This window comes from Nymphalis io, chromosome 1 (genome assembly GCF_905147045.1).
Source record: "Nymphalis io chromosome 1, ilAglIoxx1.1, whole genome shotgun sequence".
NCBI classification, from domain to species: domain Eukaryota; kingdom Metazoa; phylum Arthropoda; class Insecta; order Lepidoptera; family Nymphalidae; genus Nymphalis; species Nymphalis io.
In genome coordinates this window covers 5649132-5666896 of record NC_065888.1, presented here as the reverse complement: position 1 = coordinate 5666896, position 17765 = coordinate 5649132, and the positions used below count along the sequence as shown (strand labels likewise).

General features: G+C 34.1%; 3 protein-coding genes across 12 annotated transcripts in view; 1 reads left to right on the top strand and 2 right to left on the bottom strand.

The window, feature by feature from the left end:
• Positions 1-1810: 1810 nt before the first annotated feature.
• LOC126768535 (nucleoporin Nup188) lies at positions 1811-10598 on the bottom strand. 2 transcript variants are annotated; one of them, XM_050486712.1, is made up of 16 exons: positions 10422-10598; positions 10136-10346; positions 9191-9795; positions 8971-9091; positions 8655-8768; positions 8278-8577; positions 7692-8197; positions 7433-7613; positions 7089-7353; positions 6500-6792; positions 5772-6083; positions 3858-5291; positions 3606-3730; positions 3312-3528; positions 2876-3103; positions 1811-2442 (listed from the first exon to the last, which is right to left on the bottom strand). In XM_050486712.1, exons 1-16 carry the CDS (start codon positions 10439-10441, stop codon positions 1846-1848), a joined length of 5529 nt encoding a protein of 1842 aa, XP_050342669.1. In that variant the 5' UTR covers positions 10442-10598; the 3' UTR covers positions 1811-1845. The 2 variants fall into 2 exon arrangements, with proteins under 2 accessions (XP_050342669.1, XP_050342678.1); XM_050486721.1 differs by lacking the exons at positions 1811-2442; positions 2876-3103 and having other exon boundaries at positions 3336-3528; positions 3606-3725.
• A 424-nt stretch (positions 10599-11022) lies between these two features.
• On the top strand, positions 11023-12664 carry LOC126769426 (adenylate kinase). Of its 3 annotated transcripts, none has more exons than XM_050488206.1 (4): positions 11023-11126; positions 11243-11357; positions 11537-11773; positions 12118-12664. In XM_050488206.1, exons 2-4 carry the CDS (start codon positions 11256-11258, stop codon positions 12505-12507), a joined length of 729 nt encoding a protein of 242 aa, XP_050344163.1. In that variant the 5' UTR covers positions 11023-11126; positions 11243-11255; the 3' UTR covers positions 12508-12664. The 3 variants fall into 3 exon arrangements, with proteins under 3 accessions (XP_050344163.1, XP_050344172.1, XP_050344181.1); XM_050488215.1 differs by having other exon boundaries at positions 11053-11130; positions 11246-11357; XM_050488224.1 differs by having other exon boundaries at positions 11108-11126; positions 11246-11357.
• Positions 12665-14604: 1940 nt separating this feature from the next.
• The window catches only part of LOC126768734 (guanine nucleotide exchange factor DBS-like), a 76355-nt gene continuing 73194 nt past the window's right edge, over positions 14605-17765 (bottom strand). For all 7 annotated transcript variants that reach the window (XR_007669255.1, XR_007669253.1, XM_050487013.1 and 4 more), the window contains 2 exons: positions 16874-17006; positions 14605-16332 (listed from right to left, as the gene is read on the bottom strand). Coding sequence is in view for 5 of the 7 variants with exons in the window: in XM_050487013.1 (XP_050342970.1) it covers positions 16235-16332; positions 16874-17006 (231 nt within the window). In the remaining 2 variants the exon portion in view is untranslated. The remainder of the gene's footprint in view (positions 16333-16873; positions 17007-17765) is intronic.

Below are 17765 nucleotides of genomic sequence, written 5' to 3'. Positions count from 1 at the left end.
TCCATAGATTATAAAGTAATTTTAATTATTTTCTTGTCTATTAAATCGGTGAAAAATGATTGTATTGTTCGACTATTGTCAATTTCTATAAAGAACATATTAACTTTTTAATACAACCTTGGCCAAAAGTATTAGGCACCCCAATTTTTGCCTTAAAATAATGAATAAAAACAATCTCTTAGTTCTAAACATATTTATTACTGTTTAATTATTACAAAAGGAATATAAAAAACTAAAAACCTAGTTGGTCCACCCTTGGATTTGATTACAGCACTGATTCTGTCGGGCATACTGCGTACAAGATCAGTACATTCCTGCCTTGTGATGGCATGCCATTCCTGCACTAACGCATTTTCTAAAGCCGTTTTTGATGTAATGTTGTGCTCTTTGATCTTCCGCTTTAAAATGCCCCAAAGATGCTCAATTGAATTGAGATCTGAGGACTGGGCAGACCAATCAAGTAGGTAGATGTTATTTTCTGCAAACCAACGCATCGTAGTCGCCGACTTATGACAAGGTGCGTTGTCTTGCTGGAATACGCCTCTGTCTAAGTTGGTGTCACCGTAAATACTCGTTAGCATGCGACCTTCGCAAACAAACATTTCTCCAACACCATCAGCTGCCATGCAGCCCCAGATCATTACGCTGCCTCCTCCGTGCTTTACAGTGGGTACGACGCAGTCTGGATGGTATTCTTCCCCGACACGTCGCCTCACGAAGGTGACCTGGTGTTCCAAATACCTGTAGGCGAAAGAAAAAAAATTTTTTTTTTTAAATGATCTTAACTTTCACGATTGAAGTGAAAAAAATAAGTGATCATTCTTATTTATAACAAAAGCAGTAAAATAGGCTTACCTCAAAGTTTGATTCGTCAGACCATACCACATTGGACCAATCTTCCTCTGTTAAATGTTTGTGTCGTAGAGCCCACTCGTAACGTTTTCTTTTGTTGGCTACTGAAAGCCAGGGCTTCTTCCTGGCTTTGCATCCTTTTAGGCCCGCTTCTCCAAGTCTTCTTCTGGCTGTCCGAGCACTTATCGGCTTTCCGGCCTCTTCGGACAAGGCAGCAGCAAGCTCCGAGAAAGTTTTCTTCCGATTTTTTATTGACTCGCGTACTAATTTTCTATCTTCGCGCTTCGTAGTTATTCGTTTTCTGGCTGTTCTGGGTTTATTAGAGTGAGAACCAGTCTGGGCAAATCGTTTTATTGCAGATTGCACCGCGCAACGCGAACATTTCACCAATTTGGCGATTTCCTTTTGCGACCTCCCGTTTTCATGGAGCAGTTGTATTTTTATACGATTTTCTAAAGAAATTTCACTTCTTTTCGGCATTTTTGAGTAAATTAGGAGTCAACGTAATCGCGTAAATGGAAATTACAGCTTGTTCACTTGTCAGAGTTCCGAACACAAGTGACTAAACTTTCACTGAGATGATCGCAAAAATATCAAATCCTTTGTTCTCGGTCGCCACGTGTTTTATGACCTTTACAAATAGCCACTTGCTGTTCTAAGAAATTATTTACCACCCCGGCGCGTCATCTAAGATAAGCACTTATTCATTGTTCGATTAGTAAACAAGCTTTGAGCATTTTTTTGGGGTGCCTAATACTTTTGGCCAAGGCTGTATGTTAAAAGTAATACTAACCTAAGACCAAACAATATCCCTTTAAATTATTCAAAAGCAATTGATTGAAATATAATATCATGGATCTCACAATAATTGTTGCGGCATAAAAACTATTTTTCTATGAGCAGTAAGGTTTTTTGGGTTAATTTTTATTTAAGAAAATATCCGTAGAAAAGAGCAAAATTGTGTAAGCTTATATTTTATAACATACATACAAATTATAATTCAGACTGACAAATATAGAGAAATACAATAGACATAAAATGAAAATAGTCTTCATCATTATTAATTTGCACATCCGTTAAATTTGAGTATATTGGTTCGATCTCTTGCGAATTATCGAGAGTATCATCGCTGTCTCTCGTAGTATCAGCCCACGAGACCCGCTTTGAACTTCGTGAAATTTCTTTTTTCTTATCAGACGTGGGAGTAGAGTGCGATACAGGTGACGGCGGGTCCTTGGTTGGAGTTTGTGCACATTTATCTAAGTAATGTTTTCGCAAAATGTACTCGCGCATGGAGTCATGAGTTGATCGTTTCGGAGGTGGCGGTGGAGGCAGTTCTCTGTCATTATCTTCGCTGAGACATGGGTGTTTTTCTTTCCTTGCTTCCTCTATTCTCTTAATCTCCTCCTCATTTGTTGTCAACGGCCACGCTCCTAGCTTATTACGAATGAGATGCGGACGCGTATGGGCCGCGCACAAGATACGTTTGCGCACAAAATCATGAAAAACGGTGAGTTCAGATGCAAGTTCTCGCCGTAGTAGTTGTTTGTGTCGCATGGGAACATGGGGATCGCGAACAGCCAACAATGCCTAAAAGAAATAATTGAATTAAACATGTTTCTTCTAATACTATTCAACGTCATTTTTATAATCAGTAACAGTAACAGCCTGTTAATGTCCCACTGCTGGGCTAAGGCCTCCTCTCCTTTTTGAGGAGAAGGTTTGGAGCTTATTCCACCACGCTGCTCCAATGCGGGTTGGTAGAATACACATGTGGCATAATTTCAATGAAATTAGACACATGCAGGTTTCCTCACGATGTTTTCCCTCACCGTCAAACACGAGATGAAATATAAACACAAATTAAGCACATGAAAATTCAGTGGTGCTTGTCTGGGTTTGAACCCACGATCATCGGTTAAGATTCAAGCGTTCTAACCACTAGGCCATCTCGACTTTTCATTTCATTTTTATAATCATTTGTTGTAAAATATGATACGAAAGAAAGCAGTCGAAACGATACCTGCGAAGCGAGCAGCGTTATGGTGGCTTCGAGCGCGCCGGCCACGAGGCGCTCGTTGGGCACGGGCAGCGCGCTGGCGGCCGACGACATGCTGCCCGCAGACTCGCTGCGGCCCGCGCGCGCCGCGCCCGGACTGCCGCCCGCGCCCGCGCCGCCCGCGCTGCACGAGCACGCGCGGCGCCGCCCGCGCGGGGACCGCGCCCCGCTCACCTCCTCCGAGTGGTACGCCTGGGACAGTTATATGTTAATAAACGTTTTGTTATCAAAAACTGAAAGGGTTATTATCGATTACCACTGAATTATGAGCAAGAAAGAAATATAATAACGATGTCAGGCACATTGCGTCCACACCTTATAGACTGCGGGAGATGACCGCACATCGCTTGCTGGTCTACTTATATGCTATTAGAAAAGACACAAATAAAAATATACTCACATGGTTCAACGATTTAGTCAGCAAACAAATCGCGGGTAGGATCGTTCCGAATGTGAGTTGAGGGAACTGCTCGTAGGTTATTTTTGGAGCTCCAAAATGTAGCTCGACGATCGGCTGCCAGCGTTCAGTGTCCAACTCCGGATCGGCCAGCAAGGACAGCAAGTCTGGACTAAACGAAAGCAGGCAGAGCGTCGCCATGTGAAGAATTTCTAGAATTCTGCGGAATATTTAAAATTTACGTTATAGGAGCTTATAATGTTAAAATCGCTAGTCGTCGATAGCCAGACGTCATACCGATGCAGCGCGGCGGGCGAGGGCGGCGCGGGCGCCAGCTCGTCGGGCTGCGGCGTGAGGTCGGGCGAGCGGCGCGCGCGCAGCGTCAGCAGCACGCACTGCTGCAGGCACGCGCTCGTGCTGCGCTGAGGCGGGAACGACAACGTGTTACATTCGAATCTTTACTGGACACAATCACTTCTTCGTTTGCCGTTGCCGATGTATGTAAGAAATAGTTTGAGCGGTGGCCGAGCATTCGAGTTTGATACTCACCATTGTCCCGATTAAGGAGTTGATGTTTTGAGTTCGCCACCTCGCCTCGAACTTGACTAGCTGGACGATGAGGTTGAGTGTAGAAGCGCATAAATTGAGCGCGTCTATGTTGTACACTTGCCGCGGCAGTAGCAGGGATTCGATGAGGTGCTCCAAGTGAACTCCGACAAAAGTAATAGCGTCACCGGCGAAGAATTGACCATGCTTCATCACCATCATCGATATGAAATCCAAGCCGTAACCGTAGACTCGCCACCATTCTTGATGTTTCCAAGTACATAATCCGTTTCCATTTCCATTCGAATTCGTTTCAAACTTCGGTGGTAACAATTGCATCCACAGGAATCGATCTACATCGCTCATCAGCAGATCTTTTGAGAACGGACCTCTCGAATACGCCGTCAAACATCTCAACGCTGCCAAAGACGTTTGATAGTATTGTTTGTTCTGCAAGCAAACTTGAAGACAACAAAGTAGTTTATTTATAAACTTCGTAGATTGGAACCACTGTGAGAGTCCAGAAAACATATCATCGTATAAATCCAGACACTGCTCGAGCATGGCTAGTGACAAGACAATGGGCGGTATATCTTCACTTTGGTTATTTTGTTTTATATTCATTTTCTTATCATCTCTTATTTCATCGAACAATTTTTCCAGTTCTAAACTATTTATATTAGTAACAGAACGTATGATACTCTGAGCTAGAACAGTATTCGCCTTTATTTCGTAATCTAAGCTGCTAATAGCAACTGTACCAATAGACAATATCGAACGTAATGCTCTTGGATGCAGACACTCGTAGACAATAGCTGTATTCGTCAACAAGTTATCCACTTGCTTTGCACTAGTTTTTCGGTTATCGAAACAATCATCTTTCCAATTTGCTAACATAATAACGTAGAGTTCAGCTAAAATAACAACAAGCCTTCCATCTTTTAGATCATCTAATTCGTTTAATAAAGCAGTCATGCACGGTGCTACCATTTTTGCCTTGTGTGCGATATTTAAACTTATTGGTAAGCATTTACAGAAGATCGTTGTGAAGTCTTTCCACGATGTGAGGAGGCCCAACCACACGGGTACCTTGTCGACTACTTCTGTCTCATTTTGTCTACCTTTTAAAGAGAATATATATTCAATCCAAGTATCCAAATGTGTTTTATTCGTATCGAAGAATAATTCTAACATATCCTTTAAATTTGACTCGAGTTTTCCTCTTGAAATAAATAATTCGATTCCAAGAACGTTAAATATTTGACTATAAGTTCTCAATCCTGGTTGAATTTGACTGAAAAGTGGACTAGTCATGTGTTCCCAAAACTTCGGATGCTCTCGAAGTTTCTTTACTAAGATTTGCATATTGTTTTTCCACAAGGCATGGAATAAAGCCATAATACATGCCAGTAAAGGGCTATGAAGAAATTTAGAATCCTACAAAGTAAAATATCAATCAATATATGTTGAAGGTTTAATTATTTCAAGAAGTGAGTTATTTAAATATCATATAACTTTTAGTATGACAAACTCACACAACGGCTGAACAAACAAACAAAGGTTATGTTATATTATTATATATATAATGCCGAATCTTAGCAAAGGTCAAGACTCGCAAGCTGTAATTTTAATTTGGAGATTATATAATAGATGGATTAATAAAAGGACCACAGTGATCATTTTATCTATATTGTTTATTATATTATAGCAACAAATATAAGTTTTGTTGCATTCCTCTAAATATGGTCATAGTGTAGTTGGTCTGTTTGATTTTAATTCTAATTCAAGTAACTATATGACAAGATGCTATTATTTAAAATTGATAAATTTTTTATATTAAATATTGATATAATAAATATTACAATATATTTATCAATAGAAAATCTGTGCTTTTATTGCGAAGCATGCTATACTTACAGCTTTAACAGTTCCAAGATAATCAGCCATATATCCAAGGATACCTTCGAAGCTATCATCTGGCTCTGTTTTAGTTTTGACATCTTTTTCATCTTTTTCTTTAGTGGCTTCTTCAACCTTAGAATTTTCATGGTTCATCATAAAGAAAGCCTCAGTGAGACCAGGTTGTTTGCCAACACATGTTGTCACAAAGTCCAAAATGGCTATCTTTAAATCGATTGTTTCATATTCATCACGAAGACGATCGAGGAACATTACTCGTACTTGATAAGCTGTCATGTCTAGTGAAGAAAACAATGACATTTGGAAGCCCTGTGAATGAAAAATATAAATTTTTCACTTCTACATATTTATAAAATTTTTACTTAGTTTCTAATATATTGTTGAAGAATAAAAATCCAAACCCCTTTTGATTGAAATTTACTTTACTTGGCGTATTGTTGTTAGGTCGAAATTCGATTATAATAGTTATTGAATTTATATTTATTATTATTATATATTTATTATAATAATATTTGAGGAAAACATATAATTATGAATTTGTATGTTTAGAACAATTTTTTTTCAACTCTTAGATCCAATATTATTTTTATTGCTAACACTAAAGCTCGTCAAAAATAAAGAAAATCGGTTGACAAACAGAGGAGTAAACCCAATCAACTGTTCTGTCTTTGCCTATACATAGAGTATATTATAAAAAAATATTACTTAATGTGGCATTTACTTACATCAGCAAATCTTTTCAATAGACGACAGCTGAGCACCGATAGACTTTTATTAAATGAATGATTGATATAACTCGTAACTTTTGGTACGACTTTTAACTCATCTTTCTGTTTATTTTGTGCAAATATGAGACGTTCTAGAGGAGTAACCTCATTCGATTCATTGACCAGCGTTTTCTGTCGTAGTACAAACATAACTATTGCAAGACACCGTTGTAGAGTAGACGTGTATTGGAAACCAGGGCCCGATATCCAATTGGTGTCTTCTTGAATTAGGCGCTCCAACTGGTCATTACCTGAAATAAAAGAATTACTGTATTCTTCCTATCATTTTTATCATATATTGAGTAGTTTATCATATAATACCAAGTTGTTTTTTTTAATTTAAGTCAGTCTTGGATTCTGAAGAGAAAATTAACATTCTAAAACATTAATCCCTTGACACTGTTTAAAAATAATATGCTAGCTCATTCAATATTCAAACCAAAACACAACAATACCGATTTTTGTTGATGTTTGGTATTAAAATAATTGATCATATACATAAATTTTTTATTTACTTTTCATAGGCAGTTTTTTTTCCTTCTCTTACCAATTGACACAATCTTCAGTAGCTCCAAGGCATTCTCTGTATACATGAGACTGTACACACAAGTCTTTCTTAACATTGTCGTGCTAGCTTTAGTGCTAGTTTGTTCAAGTACTAGAGTAAATAATCTAGCACATCTCTGTAAGAGTTGTCGTCGTTCAGCAGTGTTGCTATAACGCCACCCACATACATTGGGAAAAATTTCACGTATCATAAGCACTAGACCTGGCAGCAAGATTTCTGTTATGATACGATCATCGTCTGAAGCCTGGAAAAAGATTCAATTAAATTAATTGAAGTCATGTAATTTATAAAATTAATGATGTACTTTTTATGACAAACATTACCTCTAGAAAGGCACACAGCAAGTCAATGTATGCTCCTAAAAAGCCATAAGTTCCACTTGGCTGTTCAATGGTCACCAAGTAAGAACCGACTGCTGCCGAATCCAAAGATGCCCCGTTAGCATACTCTACGTGAGTTAATTGATGGTTAATAATACGCGGTAGGAGACCTGTGTTTATGAGTCTAGAAAAAATATAACAGCAATACAATATTTTTCACCAAATACACAACAAATATTAAAAGAGTTATCAGAAACATTACCTCAAATGGACTTCTTTTGGAAATACTTGAATCAAACTCGTGCAAACTTCGATACATTCGATCAATAGTTGTAACGGCGGTGACTCTGATCTCATGAATCGAACCAAAACGTCAAACACGCCTTCACTTGGACCAACTAATATTTTTGGAATTTCTTTTTTTATGGCTAATGCTTTTAAGACACCTTTTAATACTTTAGTTCCTTCATACACTCTCTCTAACGTGACGTTTATATTTTGATGGCTTTGTTTACGATCCAAAACTTTTTCAATCTCGTTATTAAAAATTGTCCAATAGGAGTATGGGGTACGGAAATGTATCATCGTACCTTCTTTTCTCTCCATCACTGTCGCTTTCGAACCCATTTCGATACGATAAGATTCGTCACCTAAAGGGAAGTATTCGCGTCCAATAACAGCATCGTCTGCTTGTAGCGACATTATTGGAACAGAGTTAGGATTATATATTTCACTATAAACAGGTAAATTTTTAAGTTGTGCTATTAGCTGAAAAAAAATTTAATCCAAAATTATATTTTGAACAATTTGACAAAACATATAAAAGAATTTAAAAAAAAACTACTAACATTTAGTACACTATCCGTTTTAGCTTCTGCTAATCCAGCTGAAAGTATTGAGAGTGCATGGAAATTATAAGGGAAATATTCCAATGCTGTATTCCAAAGTGAAACAACACCATACTGCTCATCTCTTTGATACAAGGCCCAGAATTGTTCAGCAAGGCATGGTGTTTTGAGGAGTTCAGCGCATAGAAACATTATGCCAGGTTGGTTACTCAAAGTTCCGTCTCCATCAAACTTATCACAGAGTTCATTTAAGAGGCAGAACAGTCGTTGACGGATAATGAGTGAACATTTAGAGTTATCCTGTAATATTAGTTGAATTGTTTTATAAAGTCTGTTGCCTATTAAATTATACCTTTCATATAGTGTAATCAACTTACAGAGAATACTGAACTATTGAGCATTTGTTGCATGAACACGAAAACCTTCATTTTTAATGCTGTTGCTCCAAAGTGCTGGTACTGACTCTCAAACAAATTTGCATGAGATTCACTCTGCAATAATTAAATAAAGAAATTAGTTGTCATTTATGCCTTAGGACGGCATGTTAGAGCATAGAAGGCGAAGAGCAACTGTATGTACTATTGACTTAATAAATTCTGAACGACCTTGTGACAAAAATGCCGATATAAAGGTGCTTGTAAGAGCTTACTTGAATAAAATATGTTTTGATTTCATAATAAGTAATTTGAATACCTGTAATGTTAACATCATCCATGTTATCAGCATCAGGCTGTGTTCCGTGCTTGGTTCCAATTTAGTTAATTCTCCTTCAACTGTTTCCTTGGTCTTATCTATCCAGCTTGATATATTCTTACTAAAATAAGATTTTATTTAAAGAATTATAGATAGAAGTACATATGTAATAAAAAAAAATATAACAAGTTACATAAATTTTAATATATTTTATGCTCACATTTTATCTTTATCTAATATTATAGTAATAATTCCAACTTCCATATACATCATTTTCAAACATGTCTCTCTATGTCTCTCTTCTAAAAATATATTAAATCCTTGATTTTTTCCAAAATTATGTTTTCTAAATAGTTTGAACAAATTGATGAACTCCTGTTCTGAATAAGGATTGTCATTGGCAATTAACATAAGATTCTGTAGGATAGACAATTGTTCTCTTAAATTTGACTCAGCCCATTCTTGTCTAACAGATTCGCTGCCAAAGTCTCCTTGTATCTTTCTAGGTGGCGGTGTTGCAGTCAATAATTTTTCAAATTGATTAATTAGGGATGTCTTTAAGGGTTCAATCCCAATATTATTGATAATTTTAACAAATTGTTTATGATATTTATGACTAGTATCATTATGAAACTGAATGATGTACTGTAAAAGTTTCAAGAGATATAATCTTTCACAAAAATAAAAGTTCCAAGCAGTTGGTAATAGAAATGAAGGTCTTGTATCCACAAAAGCTACATTTTTTAGTGCATTATCTGGGGTACCATAGGATATATCACATAGATAATGTTTCAAGACATCCCATATTTGAAAACAATCAATTTCCTGAAATAGTATAAAAAGATTGAGGTTCCATGTAACACACGCAATTACAAAAAAAAATTAAAAACTTTCTCTGAGATGTGTGTGATATAGTGAAAGAAAGCTCGAGAGTACATATGTACTCTCTATAGCTATATAGCTGTAATCTAGTATTTTCACAGAAAAAAACTATTGGAACAGTTAAAATATAGCTTAATATCTTTTTTTTTCAACTTTTCAACTTTTTTTTTTTTTGTTAAAAAGGTAATGAAAGGAAATAGTCTTTTTAAAAAATGTATTGGCAATGTTAACTCAAGACAGTAATTTATTTTAGTAATACTTTCACAAATGTAATATAACTTACTATATAATTTTGTAAAGTTTGCACAACACTAAGTAGTTTAGTTTGTTCAGGGTACTTAGACTGTAGCAGTGAGTATGATTCTGTTTTAAGTGGCTTATAGCTTGCAAGGCCCTCCAACAAAGCTTGCACAACATTTTTGTCTAAGATGGACACTAATTCCTCTTCTGTAAGGCTTTGCGATGACACCCAGCGCCACAACCGCTTCCAGTAACTATCAACAATAAGAAATACTTCAAAATATTTACTGAATGCAGAATACACCAGAACTATATATGGAGACACTCACGGAGTTACTGTAGTAGTCATTACAGTATGTTATAAACCTAATGAAAAAGTTCTTTTAAATGAGTTACTTATGCAGCTAATATTTGTTTTACCGGTATACTTAGCATATTTGTACACTATTTAGGTTAGAAACTACAAGGACTGACAATTTGAATGTTCAAACAGAACGCTGAACGCTCAACGCTGTGACGGTGTCAGTTGTAAATTTTTGAGAAACGTCAAATTGGCATAATATGAAAATGACACTTAACTGTGCGTCTGTGCCAGTGAATGAAACTGCACTAAAACGGACTACATAAAATGTAATCAATTTTATGTTTACATGTTCCTATTGATTCATTTAATATTTGAGTCCGAGACCGGTGATTGCTTCTAGAAATCGTGGTTACATGCAATGTATCTTCTTTTCATCTATTTTATTATATTTTGTTTCTTTTGATGTCTAATGTATATTACTAATTATTATCAAGAATACAACTTAAGCTTACTTAACTATTCATAATATACGTATAAACAGTAGCCGGGTAGGCGAAAAGTGCATAATGTTTAGAGGCACTTTTTTGATTTTTGACACTTGACATTGATGGTTTTCTACCGACGTCATTTGACGTATGTAATAATTATTAATCAATTAGGTTCCTTCAATCCTTCATAGTTCAACGTTCATCCACATGACCCTATAAAACCATTTGCCGCTTTTATCTCGGTAGGTGATTTACTGCATTCTTGTTTAGTCAGTAGGCTGACGTTACTCGTATTTATCTATTACTAACCAATTTTTTTTTATTATACCTTCTATAATATCATATAATAATTGTTTAGAAGCTAGAGTAAAATGGCGCCAGCTGCTCCAGCTGTAAATTATATGCCGGCTGATGATGCTGTCGGCATAAAGGCAGTTTTATTGGGACCTCCAGGCTCGGGGAAGGGGACTCAAGTGAGTTATTTGAATTGTATTCATTAATAGTTAACCTTCAGGATATGTAGAAGTTGATTGTTAGATAATTTATCTTTTAAGGTAACGGCACTATCTTTATAAGCTAAACTTGTTGTTATGTAATAAATAAACATTATTAAAATGTTTTTTAATATTTATTAAACATTTATATTGCTCAGGCACCACGTCTCAAGGAGAAGTTTTGTGTATGCCATTTATCAACTGGGGATATGCTCCGAGCAGAAGTGGCTTCTGGCTCAGAGCTTGGCCGTCGTCTCAAAAAAGTAATGGATGAAGGCAAACTTGTCTCTGATGAGATGGTAGTAGATATGATAGACAAGAATTTAGACCAGCCAGAATGTAAAAATGGATTCCTATTAGATGGTTTTCCAAGGACTGTACCACAAGCTGAAAAGGTAGGTTCATTAAAACTTTGAATTTATTATTAATAAATTATTAACAATAAAAAATCACAAACATATTATCATTATATTTATACATTTGTTAACTTGAATTTAAAAAAAATTGTTAACATAATTTGCTAATTTAAAACTTGTTAATATTATTTCAGCATTTTTATATTTACCTTACAACCCATCCAGTGGTCCATATAACCAGTGCAATCTCATTGTGTCCATGGTTAGACATATTTAAAAAGAAATGTAATTTAAAATTTAATATTTTCAACTTTTAATTTGCTTTGTTATGTCCTGACTATGATTGTAATTGGTATAAATTTAAACAAAACCCATTGTTTCAGTTGGATGATTTACTCGCTAAAAGGAAAACTGGACTGGATGCAGTTATTGAATTTAATATTGAGGACAGTTTACTTGTCCGTAGAATTACCGGAAGGTTGATCCATCCTCCAAGTGGTCGCAGTTACCATGAGGAATTCCATCCTCCAAGGAAACCTATGACTGATGACATTACAGGAGAACCTTTGATAAAAAGATCAGATGATAATGTTGATGCACTTAAAAAGCGCTTAGCTACATATCACAAACAGACTGTGCCACTTGTTGATTACTACATGCGTAAAGGTCTACATTATAGAGTCGATGCTGCCAAATCTGCCGAGGATGTCTTCAGTAAAATTGATAACATTTTCAAAAGTCGTATTTTCTCTAGAGGAAGATCGTCTTTATAAATATAGTCACTAGGCAGAAATGTTTGTTGTACAAATATTACATTTATGTGTGTTTTCATTACCGTCACATATTTTACTGTATTTTGGGAGAAAGCTGTATTAATTAACTCTATTTTGGAGACTTTTTTTTGTACAAATACAGCAAATACCATCAGAATATATTGTTTGATTAATAAATTAACAAAAACATTTTTAACTATTTACCTATAAAAATATAATTCCTGTTTAAATGAAACATGCTCATTTGAAAATTAAACAATCTTGTAATTGTTTCATTATTTTGACTATAAGAAATACATGGAATAAATATATTTATTCAATAAAACTCGAATTTATGAACAATACTTCAGTATTTAGTTGAAATAAGCTCTGAAAGGCAAAAAGTTTTTTTTACTTGATTAATATTAATCAACTGGAAAATAATACTTAATTATACCTGTTAATGTAAACAAATTTCAAAGAAAATGCTTTCTTCAAGCCTTATTACTAACTATAACCATGCATCTAATCTAATGTCTAAATGTAAATCTAAATGTTTGCATTTTCCTATCATTATACCGACTTGAAAGACTAAGTATAAATTACTTACAAAGAATAATAATATTATCAAACATACAATTATCTCTGAATCGAATCGAACTTGGTTTTGCTTTCAAATACAATAACAAAACAACTAATCTGAGGCTAAGTAATAAGTAAGTTTAGTTAATACAATTACATTATATTAAAAAGTTAGGTTGCTAAAACTACAAAATAGAATATGGTTATATATATGTTAATTGTAAAGGTAAGAGGTATATTTGTAGTATTGTAATAGGAAGAAATATCTAAAACATTTTGTTTTTTTAAAGTTAAATTATGTATCTACATGAGTATAATAATATGTAATACATAATTTTACTGTTATATACTATGGTAAAATTTACTAAGAAATTGTATAGGTACATTAAATTTATCAAAAAGAAGGATACCCTATTTCTCCTATTGATAAGTGGAGTAATACGTCTTCAAATGGTTTCTATAAATTGCTAGTATATTTTTATTATATCACTAATTATTTCACAGCCACTTACAACAATTATTTGCATTTCAATTATAACAAATTAACCAAAAAAATATTAAGGTGTAGTTAAATAAAACGGTCTCTGTTAAAATATTATAAAATTATAATTAAAAAAAATGCGCAATTTACTGAATTATATAGAAACCTGAGCCTACGAAACTGCATAAGACGTAAATGCGTAAAATATGATTGTTTATTAGATTAGTGTTAAGTTATAGATAGGAGTTAAAGGCTAGATACACTCATCAAGGGTAAATGAACTATTGAGATAACTATAAAACACTTTATCCACTCTGTATTTTGTAGAGTAGATTCGCTAGCTATTGCTTAATTATTAATATACTTTTTAACATTAACTTTTTGATTTTAACAGTAAGTACACATTGCCCCTTTTTTTTTAAATAATAATATGGTAACTTATAGAATTGAGTAAATAGAGCCTTATATTAAATTAAATATATAATTATAATCCGTAACAATTTGAAGTAAGCGAACTATTTTCAATGTTGTGAGAATGTATGTTTTATCTGCTCCCGCTTCTCCAATAGAAATATTATATAATTTGTCCGATTCGATACAACAATCTAAAAGGTTACGTTAAAATAAACAATATCTTTAATAGACATTTACAGAGTTATATAAAATGTGCCAGATATTTATATTATGTACACTGAGTTTTTTTTAATCAATTTAAATATATAATTAAGATTGTGCAGATGATAACGATTTATATAAATATTTTGTACTTGTGAATACAACGACATTTAACAATCGTTGACAACAATTGTGTGTATTACTTGAGTTATATACCACAAAGGTACAATTATATTTATCCGTAATCTACTTTTAAAAACCGTCAAATAATTTTAGTTAATTATGTAACGTTTTAAAACAGACGATGAATCAGCTCATATAATTAATATTCATGTTTATATAAATATGCACTGATCATTAAAATATTTTTCTATAATACATAATTTATTACGATTGAAAAATGTTTAATGTTTGACAGGATGATGAAATAAAACAACAAAAATGGACAAATGTGTGTAATTCGTGGCCAGCTTTATAACGACCTCAGTAGGTACAACTTTTTTTTTTATAATGAGAGGCTTTGGACAGGTACATGATGTTCGGAGATAGAATTAAATAAAAGGTAATAATATGGTTTATGACAAAGTCGAGATGATATGCAATGAGATGATATAGTTATTATATAACATTCAAATGACAACGACAATTATATATAGATACGAGGGTTATACAAAATCGCGACTAGTATTTATTTAACACTTCATATAGGCCACAAAGCAAGTAGGCACCAGCATTTTGGTTATATAAAAAGTTATACGATGACATTTGTCATTATTAAAACACGCATATTATTATCAGAGTGTAAGCTCTGCGATAATAAGATAAGCGAAAAAAATTAACATTAGACGCTGCTATCGTGATGAGTCGCCATTCGGTGTGTCATTCTAGATACTTAATTTTTTTTTATTGATATTGATGGTCTGCTTATTATGTTATTATATTCTGCCTTAGTCGGCTATTTGCTCACTCTCAATAACAATTATCGTGTTTTAATTGAAAGCAATCCAAATAAAGAATTGAGAGAAAAAGCATCGACAATTTTATTTAGTGAGTAACGTACAGTGAGTGTGTTTGAACATTAGCCTGTCGCTATAAAAAATCGAAATTTAGTGTTTAAATTTTTTAAAGTTCCGATGGTTTCACAAATGGCAACCCTAATCACAATAAGTTTATAAAAATTCGTCTCGACCAAACATGCGTTGATGACTAAGGATTCAGTACATATATAAAATTGTTCACAAACATTGATACAAATAATAATTAATTGTAAAGGTATGGTTCTCTGAATATCAACTAATACTGACAACTAAATCATGGGAAACGCACCGGGAAATCACACTGTATGTAACTTGCCACATTGACACACAAATATAATGACGGGTAAACATGAAAAATATCGAACACAGAAATTGTCATGGATAATAGGAGACAAAGCACATCTACCGTCGGAATAAATAACTATAATTAAAATAAAAATATATATTTACAAAAGAAATACAGTCACGGCTGCTTTAACAAGGTCCTACGCCACTATACATAGCTTTGGATTATCGTAACGATAACGATCTATATCTAAAACTAATTTACAATAAAGCTTTTCAGAACAATACTAACATTATTATTGTTCGATATTAACATTAACAAGTGGGGTGGCGGGCGCTATTCAATATTCTATTCGTACAAAATAAATCATAATATAAAATAAGTGTAATTATAATTTTTAAAAGTATTAAATATTATACGATTGACAAATATTTTAACACAACCAATGAATAGTACTCAAAGAATACATCGAAAAACGTAACTGAACAATAATTACGGACATTGCAACAACACTTTCATTATACGACAATCAAAATCCTAAATGCATTCATTTCTAGCGCACTCAAACATCGATATTATCTTAACACAACTACGCCTATGGGGTAGTTCTAGAGAACATTTCGAAACACATTTTTTCCACAGCTATATCAATTTGCAAGCGTTCACTGGAACAGCTTTTATACCGAATGTCGTACGACTTTTATGTGAGTTGAGTAAAAGTATATCGCACGTGTGGCGCCGGACGGCTCAGTGGTCGTGCAGACGGTCGTGCGAGCGACTTGAAGAACGCGAAGTCTTGCGCTGGTCCAGATAAGCAGCTGGCGCCCAGCCCTCCCCTTGACCACCTGTCACAATATTTACTTCATAAAGGTACCTTATATATAAAATCATTATTTATAATAGCGTGCATTCTTTGATATTTAGAACATCGCAACTTTGACCATTTTTGGAGTCGGTAGCTATTGCAGGATTGCTAAACATATATTTTTTTGAGAAGTTTTCAATAAGCAGGCTTGTCATAAATTATAATGTTGTATATTTCTATACCTACACTACGATAAGGGAACTACTGCTACACTATGATAAGGGAAGTGTAGTTTTATTATGATGTAGGTATGCAGTTTTATTTAAGCTTTGCATAAGTCTTTATTGAAGTTGTTTAAAGTTTCATTTGATGTAATAAAAGTTAAAACTAACGCGGTGCGTCAGTACGTACATTAAATATTAGTAATTATTATTGTCAGCAAAAGTGGGATTTTTAATAACGAAAACTTTTTATTGGAAATTTTTATGTGTATCAACTAAAAATACACAAAACGTTATGTTGTATGGTTTGATTAAAATAAATGATTTTCCGGGTAATATCTAATGTTTTGTGGTATGTACCTGCGAGTCGGACGTACCACCAGCCGGCGCAGCCCACCTTCAGCAGGTCGGCTTGCTGCCCCTCGCGCAGCGAAACTTCGCTGGCGCCCACCGCCGTGTAGTCCGACAGCGCCACCAGCGCGCACCCCACCGCCTGGCGCGTACCATACGTTACTCAGGGTTTACAACAGGATAGCCAGATTTAGGAAACTAAATTGAATGATCGATAATCGTACATGATTGTATTAATCGACGTGTAACGGTACTTTAAAATTTAATATAAAAAAAGGGAAACCAAACGTACACCCTAACTGTTTACATTCATACATGTTTCCCTCGGTTATGCTTAGTGGAAACAATTCATAGACTATTTAACTTCAAAAATTTCTTTGTATCTTCAATCATTGCACTAACATTTATTTTTTTCCATACTGGCTATGACTAATAATATTGCTCTACAAAGAGAACCTAATTATTTACTTAGACTAACTAATGTGTTTAAATATAGTATCTATAACTATGTTTTAACAATGTTTATTAATTACTTTATATGTTGTTATAATGTAGTAAATCCGTTTCCTTTATAATCTATATTAAAAAGTCTAACAATAAAATCAGACTTTAATCAATTAAATTATCAGCCCCCAGTATATATATATATATATATTTTATTTATATCATAAAATTAAATTACAATCCCATAACATCGAATTAATCATGCACACATTTATTACCTTAAAAAAAGCGTAGAATATTCACACCGAAATTTTAACACCAATATTCAGCGCATGCGTGTTATTGCCCATTACACCTTCGCTTTAATTTATATTTAATCTCTTGTTAGCATGCAACATCTCAGTTAGTACGAATAATCATTCGATGCTTTCACGTATTATTTTTAACCATAACAACA

Coding starts and splice junctions, on each gene's coding strand:
- LOC126768535 (XM_050486712.1), bottom strand. CDS start 10,441: ATGACTACTACAGTAACTCC. Junction 3,731..3,857: donor ACTCCTTAATCGGGACAATG/GTGAGTATCAAA, acceptor TTCCCGCCTCAG/CGCAGCACGAGCGCGTGCCT. Junction 2,443..2,875: donor TAACGCTGCTCGCTTCGCAG/GTATCGTTTCGA, acceptor TATTTCTTTTAG/GCATTGTTGGCTGTTCGCGA.
- LOC126769426 (XM_050488206.1), top strand. CDS start 11,256: ATGGCGCCAGCTGCTCCAGCTGTAAATTATATGCCGGCTGATGATGCT. Junction 11,358..11,536: donor GCTCGGGGAAGGGGACTCAA/GTGAGTTATTTG, acceptor TATATTGCTCAG/GCACCACGTCTCAAGGAGAA. Junction 11,774..12,117: donor CTGTACCACAAGCTGAAAAG/GTAGGTTCATTA, acceptor CCATTGTTTCAG/TTGGATGATTTACTCGCTAA.